Below are 27,450 nucleotides of genomic sequence, written 5' to 3' on the forward strand. Positions count from 1 at the left end.
AATTGTCACTGGTTAAATGGTGAAACGTTTGCAAAAGGTTTTTCTTTAGCATGATCATCTTTGTTTCATGTGCTACTAAATCACTTCGCTAACGGGTTCTGTGGCTCAGTAAGAAGTCAGTATTCATCTTTTGCATGGGCAGTATCTTAGATGCATCATATCTCTTGCTCTGGTAAGAGCATCATTATTTAAATAATATCAACATGCAGTCATGCACCCATACAAACAATATGTTAACGTATTTCCTCTAAGTAAGAGCAATAGGATGGTAGTTAAGTTTTCCAGCAGATTTTTGCACACATGCACCCCTCCTCCACCCCAATACTTAGTTTGCAAAATGCAATAGGATTTCCAGGTTTTTCTGTGTATCCTGTACTCAGAAAAAATGTTTTGTATCAATGATCTGAATTCCTTACCTCAGGAATGGGTTTATGCGGTGTGTTCTAAAATGTTGGTAAGCCTTTGAATTACTTAGAGATTTTAGTTGGTGTAGAAGTTGACTGGTTTTCAGTGTTTGTTATCTGCAGAGAGAACACATTATACTGATGCTTTGTGATCTGCACTGATTCCTAATTTACCTTTAAGTGCAATTTGATGTGATGGATAACTATAGTGTTCACTACGAAGTTTTAATTGAATTGGGTATAGGTTATCTAAATGTCACTATGATACCGTGGCAGCTGAACTCAACAGAGGCACCAAAACTCTAACCATATCCTGGTTTAGACACAAAGAGAATAAAAGCTGTTTGTATGCTTTTTGTGTGCCCCAAGTGTTAGGTGATGATGTTTTAATCAAGATAATATTTTTCTTTCTAATCACTTTGCCTTTTAATAGCTGAAAGTAAGGTTAAGAAGGATTTATTAATTCTTTAGGTCCATGATCTAAAAAATGTATGTTTTGGTACAGAGGGTAAATTTTCTAGGGATTTTGTGAGCTGCCAAATGACTTTATATCAATTTTAATGCATGTTCTAATTTCCTTTTAAAAGCCATTTAGAAGATAGCAGGAGTTGGAAGTTTTTCTTTCCATACAGTGTGAACGTCTGCCAATAGGATCTTTGTTTTTACTGAGATGAATGTAGCTGTATTTGAGTAAAAAAAACCCACTTCAGTAATAGATTGCTTTTATGATAAAATTATTAGAAATGTAACTTTATTAGACAAATGAAAATTATTTAGACCTTCACAAATAAAAATAGAAAAGAGACCTTCCCAAAATCTAAGTTGTTCATTTCAGGGGAATATGTTGTGTGAATCGTGTCCATAGATGTTTGCCTTGTACTGCTAACTTTAATTGTAGTGGTATGAAGTATACAAAATGAAAGATTCTTATCTTATTTTTCTTTAAGATGCTATTGGATGGAAGGTAGTTGGGAAATGTCTGTTGAGCTTTTTATGTACAGTGTTACTTCAGGATATTTTCAATGAAGCAATTCTATATTATAAACTATTTTTCTTCAAAAAATCTTGTTATTCTTTTCCCCTTTCAATGTGTATTTTCATCTACAATGACCTAGTTTTGCAGGGTGGAACCCTGTGGTCAGAGCTAGAGAGAGGGGAAGGTAGATCCCATAGTAGCCAGGAGCCATGCTATCAAAATGCTCTCCTGGGATAGAAGAGACTGAAGTTTCAATTGATGTTTCAGGTAATAGTTATTATCACTAGAGCAGAATAATCTGTCAGAGGAAAACTTTCAGCATATCCTCCCAAAGTAGCTAGTACTCTAGAAGCTTAAGGGCATTTACAGGTCCAGTTTTGAATGAAAAAAAGCATGCTCGATCTGTAAAAACAATGTTGTCATTCATCTGTGTTGTCCTCTATTGCAGGATTCCTTCTTTAGGTGTGATATATGAAGGCATCAGTTATTTTCTGTAAGGTCTTGGGGATAAAGTTTAGGGCTTCTGCATTCTCCTGCATTGGAAGGCACTTGGTATCAAGACAGCGAGCTGTTTGGCTAGGGGTCAGTAGGATTAACTCTGGAGAAATTGAATTAAAAGCCTTGAGATGTGGGAGGGCGCTGCGTGTGGAATCCAGACTCCTTAAATACTTTGGTGCTTGGATTTTAGATACCATCTTGTCAGTAAGTTTCCTTCTGACAAAACAGAAGGTTATATTATCAAACCTGTTGTCTAGATAACTTGGATTATCCATTACACTTGATATATCTGGGTTTTTTTTATGCATAGTGTAACTTCTTAATTTCCCAAGTGGGAGTTTTTCCTCCACCTCTGAGGATCTAACTTTGGGTGCTGAAAGTGTATATTGACAATTTTATGTTTGGTATATGTCACTGAACATAGTACTTGGAGTAATTACAAATAGATTACTTGTACTACGGGTATTTTGCTGCTTGCTTCATTGAACTGTGTTATACATTCTAAGTGTTTGAAACTGGAGATCAGTTTGGTAGATAACGGTCTGAAGTGCAATTCTGGTAAGATTGAAATAAATGGAAACGGCTGGGAAAACTTTTCCTTTAAACTGGATTATGTTGAAATTACGTGTTAAATTAGCTGTGTATAGGGGGTTTTTTCGTTGACTTAAGCAGTATGTAGATTCTTTCTCTCCAGAACTAGATTATTGTAATATATTCTGTGTGAATCTCCAGGATAACATAAAATTTGTCTGTTGGAACTTCACTCCTACTTTGATTTCCTGTTGCTTTGTAAATTGTTTGAAAGTTTAATTGCCTGTAATTGTCTGCAATATTTAACTTGTTGAATTCCATGGAATTGCTTGGAGACCACTTGAACATATTTCTTTCAGACTTCTATTATTCTTCATAGTAATCACTAAGGTTTGCAATTCTCCGATCCTGCTCTAGCTTGGTATGCTTAAGATATGCTTGAACGCTGTCTTTTCTCTTAGGTCTCGTTGGCTTCAGCAATAGTGTGCTTTGTTTACTATTAGTAGAGCCTAGAGATACAGAATTTAAAACATCTGTGTCCATCATGGGCTGAATTTTAAAAAAGTAAATTCTGATAGAATATTGTTTCTTGCATGGGTCTATGAAGTAGGTGTATATTGACAATTTGCTTAGTAGTAGAAATCAATGGAGTTTATAACTTAAACTTTGCTTTTGTCTTAAGTGTGGAAGTGGCTTGGAATGTATTGGAAATGATTTGCCAATACTGCATGAATAATAAGCGACCTTTTCTTGACTTAACGATGCAATAAGCATTTCATAGTTATATCCTGACAGGTAGTGGTCACAGTCGTTAAAATGTGTGAGCTAGTACTTTGCCTTCGTCATCTTATATCTTTTAATAATTCTTGGTCTAGGAGAATATTTTAAAGGTTTACTCACTCCCCAGTTTGGAAATGAAGTGTATCATGTGGGATTTTAAGATGAGCAAAACCAATGTTGTGTTACATTTAGTATGAGGAAAACCAGAAGAGTGTCTGGTATGGTGTACTTTTATGAAATGGGGTTGATGTTTCTGCATATTAAATTTAAATAATAGTTAAAGCAATAGATATGGCTTCCTAACTAAAACTTGTTTTATCTAGGCCTGCTTTTGACCCACTGGAATATACCCTCAGCAATTTGCAGCCAGTGTATTTTTGACACGTTCAACAAAGGCAGGCTATAACAGCTGCAGCTGAAAACTGCAGTAGTGTGAAAAAAACAGTGTTTTTTGTTTTATACTACACAACTGTTTTCTGGAAAGTAATTGTGAACTTTGTTTTCAACAAAAATAAAAAAATACATTTATATGTAAATAAATTGGAATGGGTGTTATATATTAGACTAAGAAGGTGCGTAGACAGGGACAAGTGGATAGGTATAGTGAAGCCATGATGTTTCAGTGTGACCTGGTGTGCAGCATTGTTTCTTGGGACAATAGAAGTCGGTATGACTTGTAGACTTTGGACAGAGGAATGGATAAAAGATAGGGTTAAAACCCACAAAACTCTTATTAAAAACAGTTTGCCACAATGGAGTGCAGAGATATGAACTTCCCTAAGGTCAACTTACTAAAACATAGTTGTTGCCTACAGTAAAGTCCTGGGGGGAGAAAGAGGTTTCCCGCGCCCCCCACCCCCCCATTTTCTTCTTTAAAGTACAATTTTCAGTGATAGTTCTATAGGCATTTCAGATATTATAGGCTCTTGCTAAGAAAATCTTTCTTTTGAAATGAAAATTACTTTGATTTGATCAGGAATCCAGTGATTCCCGATACTGGTTTGAACTTAATGGAAAAGATGTCCACCATAGCTAACAATATTAGCCTTTATAACAGTGTTGCTAAGAATTTGTATAATTAATGTATACATTTTTATGTTTAGGGAGGAGAGTGCATTGTCTACTGTAAATTTGAATTTTTGGGGTGTGATAGTGGAGCAGGACAGCTTCATTTCCATGCATGTACAATGCTGCAGATGTTCAGTACTAAAGGAACATAATTTAGCTACAGAAGCAAGACTTTTCTGAAGAAAAAAGGCATCCTGTTGCTTCACCAGCACACTAGGACTTAAAAAAACACCACCATTTAAGGTGAGTTTTGTGCAGTGAGAGCACACCCTGTGGCTTGGCAGTCTAGTCAGAAGGATGATACCATGCTGACTTTATAACTAGATCTTTGAACAATATTCTCATGGGTGGTAAATGCAAAACAAAGTAATATCAACTGGCACTTAATTCTGTGAGCTCCCCGCTGATGGGGCTCTGCACTGAAATGGAACTCTTCCTGACAGGAAGTCAGCCGCAAAGTGTGGAGACCTCTGAAAATAAAGTGTGCTTTAATTTGAAACCCTGCTGTTTTACAGCTAGTCGGTTTAATTTGAGAGTATGGAAAGAGGCTTAGTGGAGGGGAGGGGTATGAGATTATGGAAAGTTCAGTGAGCAGCTTTGCTTGTTGCCGACTTTATACTAATTATAAATATGTGAACATTTTGTTTGTGTTAATGAACACAAGTTAAGGGGCTGGATGGGATCCACTAAGGGTACTGAGGCAGCTGGGAAACTGTCCACCAAGCCACTTGCCATCATTTATCAACAGTCCTGGCTAACCAGAGAGATCCCAGTTGACTGGAAGTTAGAAAAAGTGGTGTCCATTTACAGGAAGAGCAGGAAGAAGTATCTGGAGAACTACAGGCCTGTCAGCCTGACCTTGGTGCTGGGGAGGGTTACGGAGCAGGTCATCCTGAGCGCCATCATGCAGCATGTGCAGGGCAACCTGGGGATCAGGCCCAGCCAGCAGGAGTGTATGAAAGGCAGGTCCTGACTGACACCAACTTAGTCTCCTACAACAAGACAACTCACCTAGTGGATGAGGGAAAGGCTGTGGATGTTGTTTACCTGGACTTCAGTAAAGCCTTCGACACCATGTCCCACAGCATCTCCTGGGGAAACCGGCTGCTCGCGGCCTGTACGTGTGCGCTCCGGGCTGGGTAAAAGGCTGGCTGGCTGGCCGAGCCCAAAGGGGGGTGGGGAATGGAGCCACATCCAGCTGGCGGCCGGGCACACGTGGTGTTCCCCAGGGCTCAGCGCTGGGGCCAGTCCTGGTTCGTGTGATCTGGGTCTGTGATCTGGGCGAGGGGATCGAGTGCACCCCCAGCGAGTCTGCAGCCAACACCCGGCTGGGCAGGGGTGCTGATCTGCTGGAGGGCAGGAGGCTCTGCAGAGGGGTCTGGGCAGGCTGGATCCACGGGCCCAGGCCACTTGTATGAGGTTCCACAAGGCCGAGTGCCGGGTCCTGCCCTGGGGTCACACCGGCCCCACGCAGCGCTCCAGGCCGGGGCAGAGCGGCTGGGAAGTGCCTGGGGGGAAAGGGCCTGGGGGTGCTGGTGGGCAGCCGGCTGGGCATGAGCCAGCACCGTGCCCAGGTGGCCAGGAGGGCCAGCAGCATCCCGGCTTGTGTCAGCAACAGCGTGGCCAGCGGGACCAGGGCAGTGACCGTCCCCCTGCACTGGGCACGGGTGAGGCCGCCCCTGGAATCCTGTGTTCAGGTTTGGGCCCCTCGCTGCAGGAGGGACACTGAGGGGCTGGAGCGTGTCCAGAGACGGGCAGCGGGGCTGGGGAAGGGGCTGGGGCACGAGTGTTGTGAGGGGCGGCTGAGGGAGCCGGGGTGTTTAGCCTGGAGACAAGGAGCCTGGGGGGGCTTATCGCTCTCTGCGACTGCCTGACAGGAGGCTGTAGGCAGGTGGGGGTCGGTCTCTTCTCCCAAGTAACAAGCAACAGGGCAAAAGGAAATGGCCTCAACCTATGCCAGGGAAGGTTTAGATTGGGTGTTGGGAAAAATTTCTTGCTGAAATAGTTGTCAAGCATTGGAACAGGCTGCCCAGGGAGGTGGTTGAGTCACCATTCCTGGTCATATTTAAAAACCACGTAATGAGGTTCTTAGTGACATGATTTAGTGGTGGACTTGGCAGTGCTGGGTTAATGGCTGGACTTGATGATCTTAAAGTTTTTTTCCAACCTAAACAATTGTATGATTCTAATAAAGCAAATAGAATATCTCTGTTTGCAAGCAAAACTGCTTAAGAAACTGGTGATTTGGGGAGCATAGTTTTTTACTCAAAATTCTGGCAGGAAAAGCTTTGCATAGTGATGTTGCCTAGTCCCAGTTTATTATTTAACCTTTAATCTTATGTATCTGTGCCTTTTTATGTATGTCTACAACTGGGAAAACCTCTGTCTCATTAAAGCTGTTGATGATAGAGAAATCTTTCTATATTTTACAGTAAGTTGTTTAAGTGAAAAAACTTGAAATTCAGATTATGCAGCAATGATAATGAGGTAAATGTCTTTTAGGCATTAGATCCCAATTCTGAGTCAAATTTGATTCAGAAGAATCATCTGGATTTTCCAGTACCCTCTGAATTTTAAAAAATATATTTAGTTATATTTGTACTTAAACCAGAAATGCTTATATTTTTCTTTTTTTGAGAATTTGCTTGGTGAGTGCAGGGGAGGATTTTTAATGAAAGGAGCAGGAAATTATTATTTATTGTGCTTATTGTAGCGGCATAGAGACAGATGTCAATAGAGCCCTGTGATGATGGGTGTCATTCGTTTTTTTTCTGTCAAAGATACAGTGATAGCAGGAATCTTGTTCATTGTTTGCATGCATTCATTATGAGAGTTTAACCTGAAACTAGGCTACATTTGGGGAAAAGGGTAACATAAAAGGGCTTTTAGTTCTGAAATAGTATTCACTGTGTATATTGAGTTCTTCATTAGTTAAATTTGTTTAGTTAAAGCTTTTCAGACAGTAAGGTTGCTGCTTTTTGGTGTTGTTGATGGTCAATGTTGCTATCAGTGGAATCAGTCCATCACTACTAGTGCAACTGTGCACGAGTGAGTATGCTGTGATATTCTTGTCCTTATAATTAGTAGTCTACCTTGCAGTGCTTTTACAAAAACTCAAATTAGAATCACAGCTAAACAAAAGAGCACTGAAATCAAGAGGCAGCTGTCTTTACACTCCTGCTATTCCTTGATTTGTTTTTCTTTCTCCACAAAAATTATGCTGGTACTAAACTTGACTATTTGGATCTCTTCCCTTTGTTCATCTTATGTTGTCCCTTTTCCTCCCTTCTGTTTTTCTGACTAATCTCCTTTGATTTATAGTTTCTTGCTTCCTGTTGCTACATATTTACAGAACTGCTTGGTACTTTTGATTTCTCAATTAATGTTTAAGATTTCTGTTCCTGTTCTTCCTGAAGCTACTGTCTTTCATCTCAGCATTGAAAATAGCTGATGGTTAAAGAACCTGAAGAGGTAACTGCGGTGGAAAAGGGTTGCTGCTAGATGAACTCAAACATGACCCCTAATTTCATTTCATGAGGAGTCATGGCAACAGCCCACTAGTGGAAGAAAGAGAGAGAGACTGCCAAGGCAAATTGCTTTCTCCATCAGAAACTGACCTGAAATCAGTGATCCAGTCATTCAGTTTTTCCCCATTCTACAGTTAGTTGCTGTACTGGGTCCATAGAGGAACTGGACTTTAGCATAGACTTATCTGTTTCATCTTAATGTGACATTGGTTCTAGGGGTAAAATGTTATTCATCAAGTCATGAGTTAGGTCACTATTAAAGGCATGTAATGTTTTTTCATATACATGTTCAAACCTTTTTGAAGCTAGATACAAAAATGAAGTTTATTACTGATAGCATTTTATGTGTGCAGACAGTGATGTTTTCATAATTTTATATGAACTTCCTGACTGCAGTGATTTAAGTTTTATTTCTAAAATCCTGTTTTAAGAGTATTTGGTGTCACCACAAATTATGACAATTGCAGCCTGTGTTGAGATTTTCTGGCTTTTTGTTAAAGATTGTGCTGTAATGTTTTATGAGTCTTTTAGGATAGATTTGCATAGTTTGTAGAGAAGACAACAGTTATCAATTGGAGAGTAATCTCATAGCATAGAAGGCATTGTCTGGCAAGCTGACAGTTTTTAATTTGGTATTTTACTGTACAAAGTACTTAAGTATGTGAACTACTCCAGCTCTCTCTCTCATTAATTTTCAGAATCTACAAAAACTCACTGTGACTTGAACTCAAAATTTCAAAGTATTTGAAATTAAACTCTCATTAGAAGGTAGTTTTAGGCATTTGTCATTAACAACATAATATCAGTTTATAGGAAGCTCTGTTTACGTGGAATATCCCAAATGGTTAAACAGCAGGGGAGTCTTCTGCTTTTAGTTAAAAATACTGCTGTTTCTGTATGGCTTATTTACTACTACTTTAATTCTTAATGTAGTGTGCTGTGGAATTGAGCATGCAAAAGTCAGCTAAGAGTTCTGTTTTCTGTGTCTAAGGTTATTACTTGCTGTACAATAATAAAGGCACTATTTTATTGGGTTAGTTGTAATTAACTTCAGCACTAGGCATTGATATAAATCATTCCTAATCTGTTTTCTTTACATTTTGATTCTTTTAAACTGGTCTAACATAACTTCTTTCTGTAGTCCTTTTACATAAAGACTGCGGTTGTAATTGCTTTTTTGAATTAGGCTGTCGGAAGCTAATGTGCATGTTGATCCAAGAATTGATCAAGGAACACTAATGAATTTCATATAGCACTTTTAAAAGATTTGTAATAAATACTCTATAGCAGTGACCTACTTATAGCAGTTATAACATTAGAATTCAATACAGCATTGTCATGCTGTGCAGCTGGAAAAATATTTCAGTATAAGACACTTTGATTCTGTTTCATAGTTAAAATAGTAAACAATTTTGTAGTTGTGAATAAAAAAATAGTGTTGCAGCTCTTCCCCAGGGTATATTTTATGAAAGCAGCTATTGTTATTATAATCTTTGTGTTTTATCAGAGGAAAAGTACTGAAACATGCTTGGTTTTCTTTCTTTCTTTTTTTTTTTTTTTACTGCTCAGTCTTGGTATTTGATACCAAGTGGGGCATGTGCCTTTTTGACTGATTTATCAATACACTAGTGTACTGCAGCACTTGCAGTTGTTCGTTAACAGCATAGGTTTGAAACAAGAGTGTTATGTGTCCTTTTCAGTCAGCTTTGCAACACTGAACATGTTTATTTCTTGAATTTCTTGTCTTTTCCAGAAGTAGGTAGTCACACATGCACAATCATAGCCCATGTTTAGTTTGTTAGTTTGATATGAGTGTATTTCAAATATTTTCCCTCAACAGTGTGCTTGGTGTTATACCTCCACTTGAGAAGCCAGCTCATCCAGTTAATTTTACACAACTTTCTCCTAAAAGACTCATTAAAATTTTTAATACAAAGACTTTAGTTGTATACTGTCACTAGCTGAGTTTTTGACAAAAAGCAATGTCTTTTTAATGGAATACCAGCAGTAAATACTTTTTATTGTAACTGAGTGTGCTTGATAGTTTGAAAGTCTTATAAAAATAATTAGCTCTTTTATATAGTTCTAATGGCAGCCTTACAAGTTTCCCCTCGAGCAGTCTCTAATGAACAGGCCTTGATTTTTCCAGTTGGGCTTTTAGATTCCCTGAGGACTTGACTTCAGACCTTGAAGGGCAGCAGCTGCCATTTGTCTTAAGACTGGAGTTGCCAAACAGACAGACCATGTACTAATAGGACACATTTGTACAGCCTGAGTGTGTGGAACCCCGATACAGGCCTAATGATGATCATCTGTTGAGAGCTTGTAGCTGGCCAGGGTTAGAGTAACTTTTATCACCCTTATTGAAATCAAAACCTCTGTATTGATTAGCGAAATAGCTTGACTTGTTACATGGATGCCATATTAAAGCTTTCACAGACAAGCCATTGTTCAGTGTGGAATAGTATCCATTGTTTAAATTTCAATAAATCCAAGCCTGTTTGATATGTTTTTCCCTTGACAAGATGTTCTGAATTTTCAGGATAGTAGTAACTATTTTTGCAGGCTTGCTGTTTGTGTCAAGATTCAGCAACAATGCTGTTCTTCTGTAGAGAAAGGACCATAAATATAATTACCGAAATTATTTTTTTCTCAATCAATTTCTGATAGTTCTTCCATTATTGATTTATGTGTTAAATGTTATTTGAGTGTCCAGGTATGACTCACTCTATATACCGAATAACATTGTCTCCAAATGTGTTTTCATGTTACTCTTAAAATGTGCTACATCCTTGCAAAATTTCTGTTTTGTACACTTATTGTGTGCTGATTTTGATATTAAATTGCTACATAGGGTTTCTAGACATGAATTCCCATAATGTCATGTTGGTTTTAATTCTTTTCAATGGAGCTTTGTAGATTAAAATAATTTAAGTATGCATTAATTCCTTAAAAGTAATTTATGTTTGCAGATATTCTGCTTAACATACAGTCTAACTTTTTTTTAATTATGAAGACCCCAGCTGAGATATAATCTACTTTTCACTATATGTTCTTTATTGCTGAGTTCATTCAAGCCTTTAGTGGATGTGGTGCTGAGAGAGTGCTGACACCAAGTGCAAACACTGCTGAAAAGTTCTTGATAGTTTACTTTAGGCACTTAAAGATTAGTATATCTCTCTATGAACAAGTTTTTCATACAGATTTGACCTTTACTCTAGGATATAATATGTCTCTTAGTCATATGTTAACACATTTTCCCACCCTGCTCCTTAGTGCTTCATTCATAGTTGTCCGTACCAAAGTCATCCTTCTCCTTTGTTTCATAACCAAAATGAATTATTAAACTCCATCAGCTTTATGGGAAGGATGGATTAGCAAAGAATTTGCTCTTTTTTTGCTTGCTTATAAGTGTGTATTTCAACCATTAGATATAATTCTTAATTGTGAAATATGTTAGCCCTGTTAGAAGGATATTTTTTAAGTTCCTGAGAAAAATGCATTATTAAGGAGTATACATGTGTATGTATATGTGAATGAAAGTAGCAGTACAGTTTGCTACAGTTGAAACCAGCAGTTTTAATCTATTGGAAATGTTTAAAATATGGTAAAGATCCATGTTTAATTGTTAGTCCATCAGACAGTTGATGGATTGGTCTTGCAAATGTTTTTATATAGCTTGAAGAATATGTATTTTATGTATTTTGGGGTGATTGTTTGAAATATGGTTATGTTGCTTTCCTGGAAGTGTACAGGTGAGGAGGGATATGTCCATTTGTTGCCTACAGGCAAGCACTTCGAATTACAGACAATTTTCCTGGCATTTGTTTGAGTGATTAGAGTTTAGGAATTTGGGTTAGATAAAGGCTCCACTGTGCATGTTGTCATATCTCCAACTGTAGGCCAGAGAGATGCTCAAGAATAAAATAGTACAAGTGTATATAATACTCTTCTGCTCTCCATCTATTTTCAGCTTGGGGTATATTCTGAATTGGATGTAATTTCTGTGTATTTAGTTAATATCAACGTATTTTCCTTCTGTGTACTTGTGCAGTCTCCTCTTAATCCTATTGACATTTTAGTCACCACAGCATCTTTTGATTCCACTGATCTGTGACCCACTGTGTAAAGAACCACCTGCATTTCTTGAAGTTGGCTCCTACTAGCTTCTACTTATAGAAAAGGCTTTTGGGCAGGCCTGTTTGGGTAAATAAGAAGCTCCTTAAGTATTAGATCTGAATGAGGATATTCAGAATGAGTAGGGAGCCAACAACAAATGGAAGAAAATGACTGGTAAGAAAGTTGACATGGGAAAAATCAAGTTCATTGCAGAATTCTTAAAGAACCTCTCCATTTTTCTGATGATGCCATATGATTAGAGAAATACCTTACCTTTAAGAAAGGAAATAGGAGGACCAAGTAGTATGAAAACTTTTCAATGCATTTGAGGACTGAGAGAACTACACGTGTGTATGTAACTGAAATGAAATAAAATAGGACATAGAATTACTAAAGATTGTTTTACTAGGCTAAACTTATGGTCTAATGTATGTTGTAGTTTTTGGCCAGATTGTATTTCCTAGACAAAGTAGGAAGACTGGTAGTGTTCAGTGTTCTCTTTTAATGATCCTTGTGCACTCTGTTAGAATGTGTTAATGATACTTGTTGATGATCTAAAATTGGTGCTGTAGAGGACTGGGATATAATTTTGCTTATGGCAGAGTTGTGCTGTAGCTACAGGAAATGCAATACGTTATTCCATACAGAATTACAATTCAGATGAGGTTTGAAGCACCATTTCAGGAAGGGATATAGTACCTGCATTTTATCTAGAGTACTTACGGAAGTGTTTACAGATTCCATTAAGGAGGTAGGTGCAACAGTAACAACCTAGGAAATTTCCACATCAGATACAATATTTGAATAAAATGTGATTTCTTATTTATCTCCTTGTAGTGGTTGTTTTTCATTGGAGCTGTTTGTGATAGTGTTTAGTGCTTCCAGGTTTTTTTTTTTTTCTTGCTTCACTATTGAGTGTACAGTGACCAAAAGCATTACAAGTAGATAATGCCTCTCAGTTACTAAACATTTATAGCGTAGGAAATGATGGTCAATTAAGTACAACTTAGAACAGGTATGAAATTATTGACTTTGTTGATCTTCCCTTACAGTCCTTCCTTAGGAAAGTGCTGAAATGTGTTTTCTAGTTATTTAGTTGCATTAGTGGTTGAGTTTGAGGCTTTTAACGTGTTTTTTTCCCTAATACCTTTGGGAGATGGATAACTTAAGATGTTGATATAATAATGCAATATGCATACTGAGTGTAATTGTTTGAGAGAGAATGTATACTGTGGGGAAATATTGAATGGATCATGAAAGATGATGACCATTAGTCTTTTCTTTCAACTATTAAAATTAGCTTTAGGGTGTGTTCAGCTGTGATTTATGAAATTGTTTAGACTAACGCCTTCTTTGATGATGTCTGATGTAGAGAAAAATGCTGAAAAGTATCAGGATAAATGCACTTTCTTTTCACTTTTGGCAACCTCCATCTTCACCAATTAAATTGTCAAGTATTGTAGTGAACTCTCTTAAAGAGCAGAGCAACAGATGGACAGTATCATAAATGGAAAAAATTATTTTGCATTTCTTGAGTTTTCACACATTTAAGCTAACAGAATAGTTTCAGTTATCATGTGAAGCTAAATATTTAAAGCTTGGTATTACATTTAAAAAAACTTATGAAGATTAGTTGCATGTGCTATTTTATTTAGAATATTAGCAGTTAAAGGCTTTTTTTATTTTCATAAGAAATGCTTTTTAAAGCTATTTCAGACAGCTTGCAGACTAACTTTAAGCCATGTAATGGTGGCCATAAGAAGGCAATAGAGGAGAACTGGGGGAAGGATGGTGGGAGAAATGTTAGTAAGATATATGTAGCAATAAGAACCAATGATGCTACTTGATGTAGCCATAAAGAAACCCACAAAACCCAAACCCCCCTATATATGATAACATGTAAATGGAACTGAGCTGACACTTAGAATATTGCTTGCTTATTAATGCATGTAAACTAGTTATATAAAACCTCATGAAATACATTTATAATTCACGATTAATAATACATGACAAATTCCAATTATTCTACTTTTAATAATGACTACTTGAAAATTGTAATACATTGTTGCAACTTAAAAATGATAAAACAATATGTTGGGCCTGGAACATGTCAAGCCTTGAGAGATCAGTTATCTCTCCCCTGCATCTGAAATCTGGAAATCTTTTCTTCTTTTTGAGGGGGCGGGGTGAGGCAGGATTTAAATTGTAAAGGAACAGTATTCTAGTGGCTTTTGCGTATATCTGATCAAACCTTCATGTCACTGACTGAGAGGTAGTTCTGCAGCGCTGAGCAGCAAAAAACTGTACCTTGTTGAAACTGGGTATTAAAAATGCCTACATTGAGGTATCTGAAATTTGTTTGAGATATTTGTGGTTTTGCAATTTTAGCGTGTTTTGGAGCTCATGAGATTTTTTGAAAAGAACCACAGTGGTAGAAGTACTGCTATGAATGATACTAGGATTATTATTTCATACAGCAAAGACCGAAGCTGACGTGGGAAAGCATATGAAACTTAAGTATCTGTCTGCTGCAGAGTCTGTCTCTTGTATTAGTTTAGAAGAGCAGTAGATGTTAAACTAAAAGTTGCATTTGGCCTGTTCTATCCAAATGCCTCTACATTTTCCCCAAAGTATAAGGTTCACGCATTTACTACCCTAATTTTTGGCTGTCAACTTGTTCTTATTGAGCCTAGGAGGCTTAAAAAAAAATCTTCTTTGTGTTTTTGTTAACCAGTTTTCTCTTCTCTTCAGCTTTCAAATGGGGGAAGCAAGCCCCAGGGATAGGTCATCTAGGTTGGTTGCTTTCCACTGTTTCTCTTCTGGGGGCCAGGGAAAACCTGCCTACCTACATTAGAGGTGTAGAATTCTGCTGTAATTCAGAGTTCAGTTGGATATGAGAGATGTGCAGTGCATGTGTCTGCTGTTGCTGTCATTTCAGTGTGTTAAAAATGTGTTAACATTTTTTGGAAACGTACTGGGTGTTAATGATGCAATATTTGGATCATTAGCAGATTTTTTTTTTTTTAAGTAGAGATGGCTATGTGATGCTGAGGTGAGATTATCGGCATATATGTTAAGTAGACTTCAAGCTATAAGAGAAATCTGTATCTAAAGAATAAGCCTTCCATTAATGTGAAACAGTTTTTCTAGCATGATCAAGGTTCAATAAGATGAAGAGCATCAGTGAAACCAGAGTAAGTTCAGAATTATTACATAACATAGCAAACGAAAAATATGCAATAATTTGTGGAATGTTTTTGTAGTTCCTTCTCCCACAGAAGATGACAGAGTAAATTATACTGTTCTGTTTCTTCATGCTGTCAATGTTTCCTTCCTGATTAGCACACCACTAAAGCCGTATATGTTTGCTAATGGTGGTGTACATTGTTAAAATTGAAAAGAAAATGCATGACTTTGTAGCTGAAAATGGTTTTTCTTAGTTCTGTTTTTGTACAACTAGTATTCTTTTGTTTTCCCTAGGAGTGGCAGAACTCTATACAAAAGAATGCTGGCCTTGCCTTTATTGAGCTTGTCAATGAAGGAAGGTAAGTCGTAATATTTGATATCATCTCTGCCTTAGCCTTTAAGAAGTTGTGTGGCTTGAAAATTTTTTCAAAGAATTTTTCCTTCTGCCTTTTTGTGTCATTTCCTTGGAGTTTTGCAAGCATGATTTCACAGTCTTTAATACTTCAGTTCTAATGCTGAATTTTGCAGAATCTGAATACCGTTTAGTTTCATTAAATATTTCACTTACTGGTGTGTCATGGATTTTCTTTTTTCCTGTCCTTGTGCACTGGTTAAGGTTGAAGCTATAATTTGTATTCAACTAATCTATTGAGGAAGGGAATTGATATTTGGAAGACATTATAGCTAGGAACTGTAAGATAAGCCTCTGTCTCAAAAATTAGATTCCATTTTGCTCATATATTTCCTATCTACATCACAAAATAAAGGAAGGGAGTCCCTTTAACAACAACTACTACTTAATATTACCAATTAGTTTAATATTCTATCTGTAACTATATATGTATATTACTGGAACTTATAGAAAATGACAGAGCAGGTGATGGGGCCATGCTCTTTGACTTCTACTGACTATTCAGAACCATCAATATTTTCTTCATTAGGAATTGATTGTTGAGGCAGACTAAGAGCAATATGTACTTTTTCCTAAAGGTTTGGGTTTTTTTTTAAGATATCTTAACGAGTTAGCTAAGGAGTATTATAAGAAATACCATTTATCTAAATCTAAATTCTGTTAGTAACTCGAGCTAGTAAGAATCCCAATAGAAAATAAATTTTACAGGATTAGGACAGCTACTGAATTAAAAAAAAATCACATAAATTAAAATGCTATATAAATATATTTTTATTATCGTAAGAATAAGGGAAACGATTGAGACATTTCTTTTAAAATGTGTGGATGTTCTCAAGATACATAAAAATAATGACCATTTTAATGGTTGCATTTCAGTTTATAGTGAGAGAAACACCATTCTGAGGCAGAAAAAACGTTTTGCTACTAGTCTTGATCCCAAGGGCCAAGGTAAAGTAACAAGGGTGTTCAGTTACAGTGTTAAGATCTAGCCTGTAGTTGTTTCCTATTATGTGAGGCTGACCTGTCTTGACCTTACTTACAAAGTGCCTGCTATAAATTTGGCCCTTGATTAATGTTTTATTAGCATAGATAACATAGGGATCCCACACACATGTAACCCATGATGTAAGGTTCATCTGTGTAAGATGATTATCATGAACAAATCAGTTGATGAGACGAAGTTGTAAGTAGCAGTTGCCTAGTAGTTTATTCAGCTTGTCCAGGTCAAGCTTTCAGAGAGCATTCTATCAGTAAACTGTTTGGAATTGACTATTTTCTTTTAAAAACCTGCAGTGCCCATCACAGACAGATGGAATCACTCTCCCACCTCCATAAACAACATCAATAACTTATAGTCTAGCCTTAGCAGAGTGGTTGTCTCAGGGACAAATGATCCCTTGAAGACTGAAAAGTGTGGTTTTGGTTAGCAGAAAATATCTAAGTACTTGTTACTTCATTTCATTTCTGACTTGTAGCAGAGTTGTTCTTTTAAAATGCGGGAACACAGCTTTCATTATGGGGAAGAGGAGAGGGGATTAATTTCTTAAACATAGCTCCTTTTATTTGTCTCAATTTTTCTCCATTGCTCTTTATAGGAGCCTTTAAAGTTATTGCTGAATTGGTCTTTATCATGCTTTGTGGCTTTTCAGCATTCTCTAAAATGAAACTATTATCCCTCATATGACATGACCTACGTTTCAGAACTGCTCTTTTCTTCTCTTTATACATGGTGCACATTCCTTTCTTGCACATATACTAACAGACTAAAACATTTTAGGCCTTACATTTTATTGTATTTGTTATTGTTTTGTGTGTTTTATGTTATACTGTTATAATCTTCAAAACTCCAAAAGATGAAATATTTTAATTAAAATTTAAAAATCAAATAGCCGAATGATATACTAATTTAGACTTTAACTGCATAATTGTATAATAAAAGTTGGATTTTTAAACTGTTTCTGTAAGCACTCAAGAAAAGAAGACAAGGTGGTTGTACAGAGGACGGAACTGATTTCAGCAAGTAAGGAAGGATGTCAGTGGGGTACCATGACATGTGGAGTGTTAGAATAAATAAAATTAAGGACTGGAAGAACTGCCAAGAATTTGTGGAATCACAGAATTGCTATTGTTTGTGGCCTTGGTGAAGAAAGTCTTGGTCATCCTATAACCTTTCTAAACCAGGGTTTTATTACCAATGTTTATTACTGTTTTCTTGAACTAACGAGACTAGAGTATCTTTAGATACTAGAGAAACTAGAGAGTCTGAAGTGTGTTCTACTGCTTTTGCTTATCAGGCAAATAAGACAAATGAAATTATTTTTCTGAAGAGGTCTAGAAGAAGAGATCTAAATCTCTTCTCATATTTGCTTTGAAATGTATTTTTTGCTTTTATGTGAAAGGTATGAATGTACTTCTCTCTCTCACAGCAGTTGAAAGTTTTATGTTTAGGCTTGCCATGTTTTGGCTAGGATTCCCTGGACAGAAATACGTGCAGAAAGTTTGCCTCTGGGACTCATAATATCTACAGTGTGTGTGCCGCATTCAGAATATGTTGGTCTGAATTTCTTCATGTTCACAAATAACTAATGTGTTAGACATATAGTTGCTCTCAGGCTTTCCAGCCTGTTTGTGCCCAGTGAAATTTTGAATCTTGAACTGAAAAAGAAAAAAATCTCCAAACAGGGGACTAGTGTGTGAAAATACAGAACCATAAACCTACCTAAAACTGAAATACACAACTGAAGTCTTTTGAAGGCCAGGTTACAAGCACAGTAAAACAAACAAACAAAAATAACCCCAACCAGAAAAAAGCCTATGTAGAAGAACAGGAAAGTATAGAATGTAAGTGAAAAGCTAAAGGAGCAGGTATTAGAAAATAATCTCTTTCTGGGCATGAAAAGAAATGTTAGTTCCAGTACATTGCTACATTGAACATTAATCTGTTTTTAATAAAAATGAGTAAGTATTGTTCACTATTTTTGTACTATCTGGGAACACTCTTACGCTCTTTGAAACCTTGTGCCTGTACCCACTGCTTCTCTATGTACTGAGCCATCTGTGCAGAAAAAGTATAGATTGCAAAATGTTTTCCTTAGCCTGCTGAACTTCTGTCAATCTAGATTTCAGTCTTTGTGCTTGCCTTTCAGCTTTGGGCCCTCATTTTAGGGAGAGTCTGTTTTGGAACCTCAACCCGAAAGCGTACCGATGAGGGAATTTGTTCACCGAAACCATTCTTTAGGTGTTATTTGGTTCACTGCCATGGCTGGCCCTATCCTTAGGAGACTTCCAACGTGTCCAGACAGATTCCTTTTTTTCCACTACGAAACTAGTTATGTTTCGTGTTTATGCAGGAGATGGTCAGTCTATAATTTCTGAACTGAAAAAAAGAAGAGCTTTGTTTTACCTCCTTGCATATACAAATGTCTCTTTTGTTAGACGCTTATTTCCTCTACTTGACTAGTTAGCAAACAACTCCTTTGCTCTGTGAAGGTTAAAACTCTCTCCTGTCGCTTTGATTCATTAACACACTTTAGTGTGAAACATCTCTTATGCTAGACCTTGTTTTCTGTATCAGTCAGTGCACTAACAAACGTACTCGAGCTTGAGACTAGGCATGACAGTTATTATCCCCTTTGGGGTGATAATGGGTTTGGCCTGGCAGGGGTTGAGGGATCAGTCTCCTAAGCATGCTGCAGCAATTATTCTTTCTGATTTTCAGTTGAAGAGACTCTTGAAGATACTTAATTTTAATTTTCTCAAGCATAGTTTTATTGGTCATCCAAAGAATTAAGTGCTGTGTTCTATACATATATTTTTATAAATCTCTAAATGAATATTCAGACAGCAGTTGCTTTAAAAAAGTCACAAAATGTTTGGTCGAAAGATAACCTCATTAAACTAGCAGAATGCATATATAATTTAGTCTCCTTTGCCTTTTCCCTTTCAAATCCTTTACCAAAACAAACAAACCAAAACTGAAGGATTCACAAGTGTATCCAGGAGAAGCAGAACTAATGAAGTTTGGTTTTCTGTAACTTTTTCTTATTGCTACCTTCTCTGTTGCCTAATGAGGAATGAAATCTAATCAAAATTATTCTGCCATGTCAGAGGATTTTCCTACATTGGATTTTAAGTATTTTTTTTTTTCAGGAAGCTTACAAGGGGTTTTGTCCTCTGTTGGATATAAAATGTAATGATTTTGAGGAACTTTAGCCTTTTATTAAAAAAAGTTTGTTGGAATTTAGTGAATTAAAAAAAAATGGGAGAAAGAGGGAGATATCATGCAAATCTAATATCCTTAGCAAGTAAAATTTCCACCAACCAACCAAAAAAGCCCCAAACCTCTCCAGAAATAACTGTATATAATGGATATTATTTTCCCAATACATAACAACCAGTAGTATAAAGTCTGAAATGCTGTAATCGTATGTCTTTTTTTTTGTAGACAGAGCTGTACTAAAAAAATTTCGACATATGTCACCTGCTTTTCCTTTTCTTAAATTGTATGTATTACTTTTGACTGGTCATAGATGCAAATATTTTTTAATATTGAAATAGTTGGCAAACTAGTTGGCCAATTACTTCCACACTTTCCTAATGGAAAATAGGGGACAGATGTAGGCTGCTCCATTCAATTGTCTTTCACTTGCAATAGTGCGGTCGGTCATTCTCAAGGAATGAATGTTAGAGAATGTGTTGCCATAGGAGCAACTACTGTGATGGAAAATAGTTAGAAAAATACAGCTATTAATAAAAAAATGGATGATAACTGACACACTTATGCTTTGTGCATAATTGACCAAAAAAGGCTCAGGAAAAAAATGATAAATATAGTCACATCCAAAGTAGCATCGATATCGGTCTGCTCCCCTTATTGCAGCCTCTTTGCCCTAAGATTCTGATAACACAGAACCTGCACCTCGGCTTGGATTTGTAAGAGGAAAGGAAAGTGTTTTCCACATTTCCTTGCTTTTTTATTTTTAGCAACCCATTCTGTTTAAGTTAAAGGTTTTATAAAAGAGGGTTTTGGTGATTTGTTTTCTGAGTTTTTCTGTTCTTTTGGTTTCATAGCAGAAGCAGCTTTTTTAATGTGTGAATTTGAACTATAGAAGATCATTAGGCTAGACTTTAAACAACATTTTATATGTGCTGAAAATTAGAAGTTGTAGCCTGGATGTGTTTCAGAGACTGACAAGTGACTTTGAGATGGGGTTCTTGACACTACATGATTTTCTTTCTGCATGTGTGTGCGCTAAGGTATAGTGTGACATGCACAACCATTTTTAAAACAGTTTATTATTTCACTGAGTTTTGTTTGATCGTTTGTGCATGGATTTAAATTACATCTTTTGTGTAAGTGGAAACATATGATCTTTGCTGTAACTTAATGAGTAAGCAGAAGCCTTTTGGGGAGAAATGTGTCTTAATGATTAAAAATTAAGCTTTTATTATTGGAGATGCTAGTAACTTTGGACGATATATGTGTGAGAAAGTTAGGTTTTGCTTGTGAGAATATGTCATTGATTTGCTGGGTCTATAAAAAAGCAAAATCATAAAACACTTCCGAGTACCTGGGAATTCTTAAATGTTCTTTTTATGTAGAAAGTTTTTAGTAACAACTGCTTTAAAAAAATAAATGCAAGAGTAACAAGAAGGTATATTTCTACTGCACTCTATGTGTATACATGTATTGCTATCTGATTGAAAATTTTCAGAAATGATCTGTTGTACTGCCATGCAGTCTCTCTCAGAATGTGAACACAACCTCATATCAGTTTTCACTAGGCTCTGATGTGTGTGTCCTAAATGGCTATGCTAGATAGAAAAGATTGCATTGATGTGCCCCTTCCTAGCTGTCCTTTAGGAGTGCTGTTAAGTTTTATGCTATCGCATGTCCAAGTCAGCATTTTGGTGAGTCTGTGCAATTTTGTGTGGTGTGGGTTTTTTTTTTGGCTTTTTTGGTTTTTTTTATTTGTTTTTTTTTTTCTACCCTATTTTAAGGGGGTAAATGCATTCAGACTTCAGTCTCAAGGACCTTATGGACTTGTCTGTATTTTTTGATGATTGAATAGCGTATCTGTGTTCCATGAAGCAATTGTAAAATTTCCTTGCAGTAGTAATTCCAACACATAGCACATGGAGCAGTCAGATCCCATAAAAGACAGTGTGTATCCATGTAGAACATACTGCCTTTTGAAGTAAGAGAATCTCATATGCTGGGTTTGAGGAGTGCAAGTAGGAAAGCTTACCTTTCTTGGCTATCTTGGAGTTCTCTGTTGTGGTAGTGTCTGGAACATACATAATCTCTCCCTGTAGTATTCTGGGAGATTTATGCCTAAACAGCTGTTGTAAATGTCACCTGTAAACTCTTCCATATTTTGACTGAAATTGATAATTGTTGGACATCAGTAATACTAACTCAGAATTTATCCATCTCTCATTTTCTTTGCTTGTGCAGATTTTTCTGTTCTGTTTTTCCCTCTTCTGCCTTCTCCTTTTTCTTGTTGTAGGGAGAAACTTGTCTTTTTACTTAATCATCTAACCATTCAGAAACCAGAAATCAGAGTAAGATTTCTTGCTTTGTGTCTTATAGTTTTCTCTTCCAGCACAACAATAAAAATCAGAATATCTCATGTATTTGACATGAACTCCTTCTTTCAGTGGTTTAGCACTTCATTCCTGACAAGTGCACAAGTATGTATTTGACTTCCAGCATGGGATCTGTCTTCTTGCTTGTTTTCACTAGGCTGTTTGTCTTTTCAAAGTTAATTGCATTTAAAATATTTCAGTCCAGAAACAGAGTGGTTAGATAAAGGAAGAGAAGTTTGAGACCTTGAATCTGATGCGTACTGAAAACGGAAGAGCAGGCCTGGTATCCAGTCTTTACCCCCATAGGTGTTACATCTAACTTGTATGGAACATGTCCATCCACACTGCATCCACAGTCTTCTCATGTTAAAGATCAGAGAAAGTCTTAATTCAATACCTTGTCATAAATAAAGCCAAACCAGAAGGGTATCTGTCAGGGAAGGAGGAGTGTAAATTGCCACATTCAACAGCATTTTGGTGTTTAATAACACTGAAAGAAATCAGATATGTGAGAGTAGTGTAAGGCTAAGATGGTCCCATTGTGGGTCTGCATACGGAGATTATGAAGCATAGGCAAGTAGGAAATGAGACTTCAGTTTTTCTTTCAGCTTGGATGTGCATGGTTTGAAAAAAGACAAGAAATTTAATTAATCTGTTTATTTAGTCAAAGAAATGAAAAACTGGCCATTTGCTGTGAAAAAGTATTTATAAAGAGATGTTTTGGATAGACTTGTCATTTAACAAAAAGAACTAATGTGATCTAGTTGCTGGAATAAAAATCTGGATAAAAGCAGACAAATATTGCAGAGGTTTTTTTCTGTGTATTTTGTTTTGTTTGGTGGTTGTTTTTTTTTAAAACTGGCAATAAGTACCTTATAGAACTTCTTTATAGGGGAATGTGGTATAAAATATCTTCAAATCTTAAAACCCCAAAAATGTTGGGGCATCTTTCTGAAAGATGCGCTGTAGCTCAAACAGAATCTACAGCCTTGATACAGGAAATGAAATTATTTTGGTGAAAACATGCATGATCATTTCTGTGTAGGAGACCAGAGCAGGTACCAGATCATTTAAATCCACTAAGTGTACTTACTGTCTTAGTAAGGAAAATCAGATTTTTCTAAACATTTTTTTTTATTTTTCTTTAGAAGAAAGCATTTGTCTCTCAGTTATTCGATCTAGTTTGTAAAGGTTGTAATCACTCTCATATGTACAAAGTATGTTGTATGTAGTTTGGAGTTGAACTAATACTTTTGCAAGAGTCAGATTGTTGTCCTTGCCTCAGCAGTGGTCTACTCAGCTGGAAACAGTTGTTTCTATTGCAAGCAGTGAGCCACACTTAACAAATTTCTGTTCAATGTTTGCCTCAAATGGAAAAGTAGCAGCTGCCAAGGTTTCCAAAATTAGTGTTTAGAAGCAGATGATTAAAACTTTGTTTTAGACATGTAAGCAGAGGTGTGTTCATTTACAGAGATGCTGAGAGCTTGTATTTGCCTTTGATTTCTAATTATGGCTATAGGCTCCTCTATTATATCACGCCATCATTATATTTATGTATAGATATATATTTAGTTTGCTAAGTTGCACACTTCAAGAAGGAGATTCAAAACAGGAATCTGAGTGGCATGCTATATATGTGGATACTGTTCTCATAAAGAAGATCCAAACTGACCTAAATAATGATATAATTAGAAGAAAGTCAGTCTAAGCATATGCAGTGTTTGGAAAAGGTGACTGCAAAGAAACGTTAAAATTTTAAGTTCTTGAATGTAAATAATGAACACAGCTGTCATGGTATAAACTAGTAAATTATTTCATACAGGCTTGATTTGTGTTAGTAAATATTTTTTATTCTCATCTCCTGAAGACCTTTTGTTACTGAATTTGGCAATTTGCAAGAAAGGGATTGTATAACAATTGATACCTAAGAACAGGAAGCTTTTACCTTTTTCTGACAACAGCTTAAAGTTACCAGTAGGTGCTTATGCTAAGCTTGGGCAATTCCTTAGTTATTAACCATCAGAATTTTTGGTTGCCAAAATGACAAAATTGACTAGGGTTTATTTGCAGAGTGATGCATAAGTTTTATCTAGGTGGCCTACTCCTGTATGGATTATCATACAGAAAATGAGGAAGGCGTGTGGGATTAGTAAGGAGACGCAGGGCTGACAAAAGTGACAACTGATCCATAGGAAACCAAGCTCTTTCTGATACTCAAAAGCTATTTGTTTTTATTAGGTACGCTTCTAGTCTGTTTTGAGAATGTTGCTCCTGTGTGAGGGAATGTGGTTCTTTGCTTTGTTTGGAACAAGTCCATCATCTCTGCAAATGCGTAGTGAGTGCCAGTGTATAGTCAGTTATGTGTCAGGCTGCTTACTAGTTACATTTAAGAGATAAAGAAGAAAATCCATGTTGTAAACCATTAAAATCAATTATTATATAGGTTGTATTCTTGAACAGATAAAAGAAGTGGGACTTTTTTAGAGGATCACTAATGTTAGATTAGAAATGGACCTTTTAGAGGATAACCAGTGTTTTTCAAAGTCTGACCAGGTCAGCAGAAGGTATCGGTATTCACAAACTCAATGAAAACAGTTGGATACTGTCCAACAGTGTGAAATGTAAATTGTAATATATAATATCGTAATACATGACTGTTTATGAACCCTGCATTTTTTTTTTAGAAAGTTCTTAGTTTAATAAAAAAATATGTTTGTTTAAATGCTTATGTGACAGATTTGAATGTGCTTCTGGGGATCTTGGAGAAAGAGGGTAATCAAATGCTTGGAATCTGCCCAGAGTATGAAATTGGTTATGTGAAGATTTTTGTTGCTGGTTTATTAGTAGGGGGTTATTTTTAGCTGAACATTACTGTAAATTAGTAGAGACAGAGGTTTGGTGTTTCTTTTTTCAGTGTATGAGGAATGTCTTCTGAACTAGTTTATTTTCCCAATTTTTTTGAGCCATGTGTTCCTGGTTTCATCTGGGATAGAGTTAATCTTTTCCTTAGTAGCTGGTGCAGTGCTGTGTTTTGGATTTAGTATGAGAAGGATGTTGATAACACACTGATGTTTTAGTTGTTGCTAGGTAGTGTTTATACTAAGTCAAGGACTTTTCAGTTTCTCAGGCCCTGCCAGCAAAAGGCTGGAGGGGCACAAGAAATTGGGAGGGAGCACAGCCAGGACAGCTGGCCCCAACTGGCCAAAGGGGTATTCCAGGCCATGGGACATCATGCTGAGTGTATAAACTGCGGGGAGCTGGCTGGGGCCTTGGATTCTCTTCTTTGGGGGCTGGCTGGGCATTGGTCAGTGGGTGATAGCAATCACTGGGGTTTTTTCCCCTTTCCTCCACATTACAATATTATTAAAATAATTTTTAAATTAAATATATTTTAATTATTTATCTCAGCTGGTGAGTTTTACCTTTCCCTAATCTCCTTCCCACCCCTCTGTGGGGGCAGGCAAATGAACGAGCAGCTGTGTGGTACTTTGTTGCTGGCTGGGGTTAAATCAGGACACCATGAAAAGTTATGAAATTGAAGTTACATTATTGCAGCAGTATTGGTTCTGCAAGTTTTTGAAAGTAAAAGTTTGCCACTAATGCATGCAAATAAATCAGCCAAATTGTATGTTTATTGATCAACAGCTACTTCCATTCTAAAAGTGACCAAAATTGGGGAAAAAAAAAATAGAAAAAATTATAATGTGGTTCTAAAACAGTGTCTTCTGTACAGGCCTCCTCAAACAGAAGGTGAAGTCGTGCTTCAAACAATGAATTTTGCATATTTCTTTTTTCAAGGCTTCATCCATGGGGAGACAGTAATCCACTGACTTAACTGGTTTGTGATCATATGGCTTCATTTAGCTCTTGTGCTGCAGTGTTCCTAGCCTGGCAGTGAGACAGGCAAGGAACAAAGAGCTTCAGGTGGTGTTCTGCCTCTGGATTTCTTCTCGTTGGAAGTCGCAAGTCTACTGCAATTGTGTGAATAGGATAGGAAAAGACATAGCAGAGCATTGATGCCATACTATGAAACATACAGATAGAGACAGGTGGAGCCTTAGTGCAGATAAATTAAGTTCTAGAGGATAAAATGGACATTGTATACATTAGAAGGCATCCTGCGTAATAGATCCTGTGGTTTTAAAGAAAGGCTCTCAGTAGACTCAGAACTTGTTGAAATGTATTTTAGCTTATATGTGAAAGGCAAGCAAGCGGGTTTATATTCTGCTACTCTTTTCTACGTTAGCAACTGAAAACCTTTTTTTTAAAAAAAAAAGAAAAGAAAAAGCTTTAATAACAGATATTTTGAAAAACTAATCGGTAGACCCTGTAGTGGATTTATCTGGTGTCTTTGAGTGATCCTGTGGAAACTGCACCTTCTAAAACGGTGTTGCTGCTGTATAGCCAGTTTTAATTTTATGAATCCCAGTGTAACTAATTAAAAAGGAAATGTTTTTAGTAACAATATGTGAACTCACAGAATAATTGGGTTGTAATTCAATCTGTCGGCTCTGCTGCCATTCATAAACTTAGGGTTTACGAAGGCCTCGGAAATCTCAGATTGAATTACAGCTTTATTCTGTACATAACCTGGAACAGTGTATATCTTAGCATTTCATTTTTGAGACTGAGGATGTTTTATAATCCTGAAAATATTACTTAAATGTATACTTACCATAAAATTCCACTTTTACATTTGGAGAAAAAACTATCTTGCAGTGCAATTCACAATTTTTTTTATTTAGACATTACATCAGTTACATTAGGGCTTTCACTGTGGGTGTTTATATATATAAACTGCTTACTTTTCTTTATATTGTATTGTGTGTATGTGAAAGATTTTCTTACATGTCTACATTTCAGATAAAACAAATGACTGTCTAGAGTGTTTACGTTTTGTTTAATACTTAGTTTGGTTTACTATTGAACTACAATTTTACTACTTGCCAGAAAATCACTCTTCAACCTTATTTATACCATTTTCTTAACACAATAAAGTCAGTTATGGAATAGAGCTCAAAATATTTGCACATATACTGTATTTACAGATTTTTATTTTAGGATTTCATTCTCTCGAGGCAATTCTTAAATATTCTCTGTCTTCAGGTTGCTGAGTCAAACCATGAAGGACCACTTGGTAAGAGTGGCTAATGAAGCAGAATTTATCTTGAGCAGACAGAGAGCAGAAGATATTAACCGCCATGCTGAATTTGAGGTAAGAAATGGAATGTTTTTAAAACCAAACCAACAAAAAACTCCAACCCAGAACACTAAAACATAACGAGCCCACTGTGTTTGAGGATTCCAATGTGTGATACAGGCTTTTCAGGCACAGAAGGTTCCATCCTGAAAAGTGCTTTG

The 27,450-nt window shown here is 36.6% G+C and overlaps 1 protein-coding gene across 4 annotated transcripts in view; it reads left to right on the top strand.

Moving 5' to 3' along the window:
• Positions 1 to 27,450, top strand: part of LRBA (LPS responsive beige-like anchor protein) — a 411,738-nt gene that overhangs the window by 115,524 nt on the left and 268,764 nt on the right. For all 4 annotated transcript variants that reach the window (XM_037396311.1, XM_037396332.1, XM_037396323.1 and 1 more), the window contains 2 exons: positions 15,384 to 15,448; positions 27,196 to 27,304. In XM_037396311.1, the coding sequence (XP_037252208.1) occupies positions 15,384 to 15,448; positions 27,196 to 27,304 (174 nt within the window). The remainder of the gene's footprint in view (positions 1 to 15,383; positions 15,449 to 27,195; positions 27,305 to 27,450) is intronic.

The sequence above is a fragment of the Falco rusticolus genome, chromosome 1, assembly GCF_015220075.1.
Source record: "Falco rusticolus isolate bFalRus1 chromosome 1, bFalRus1.pri, whole genome shotgun sequence".
NCBI classification, from domain to species: domain Eukaryota; kingdom Metazoa; phylum Chordata; class Aves; order Falconiformes; family Falconidae; genus Falco; species Falco rusticolus.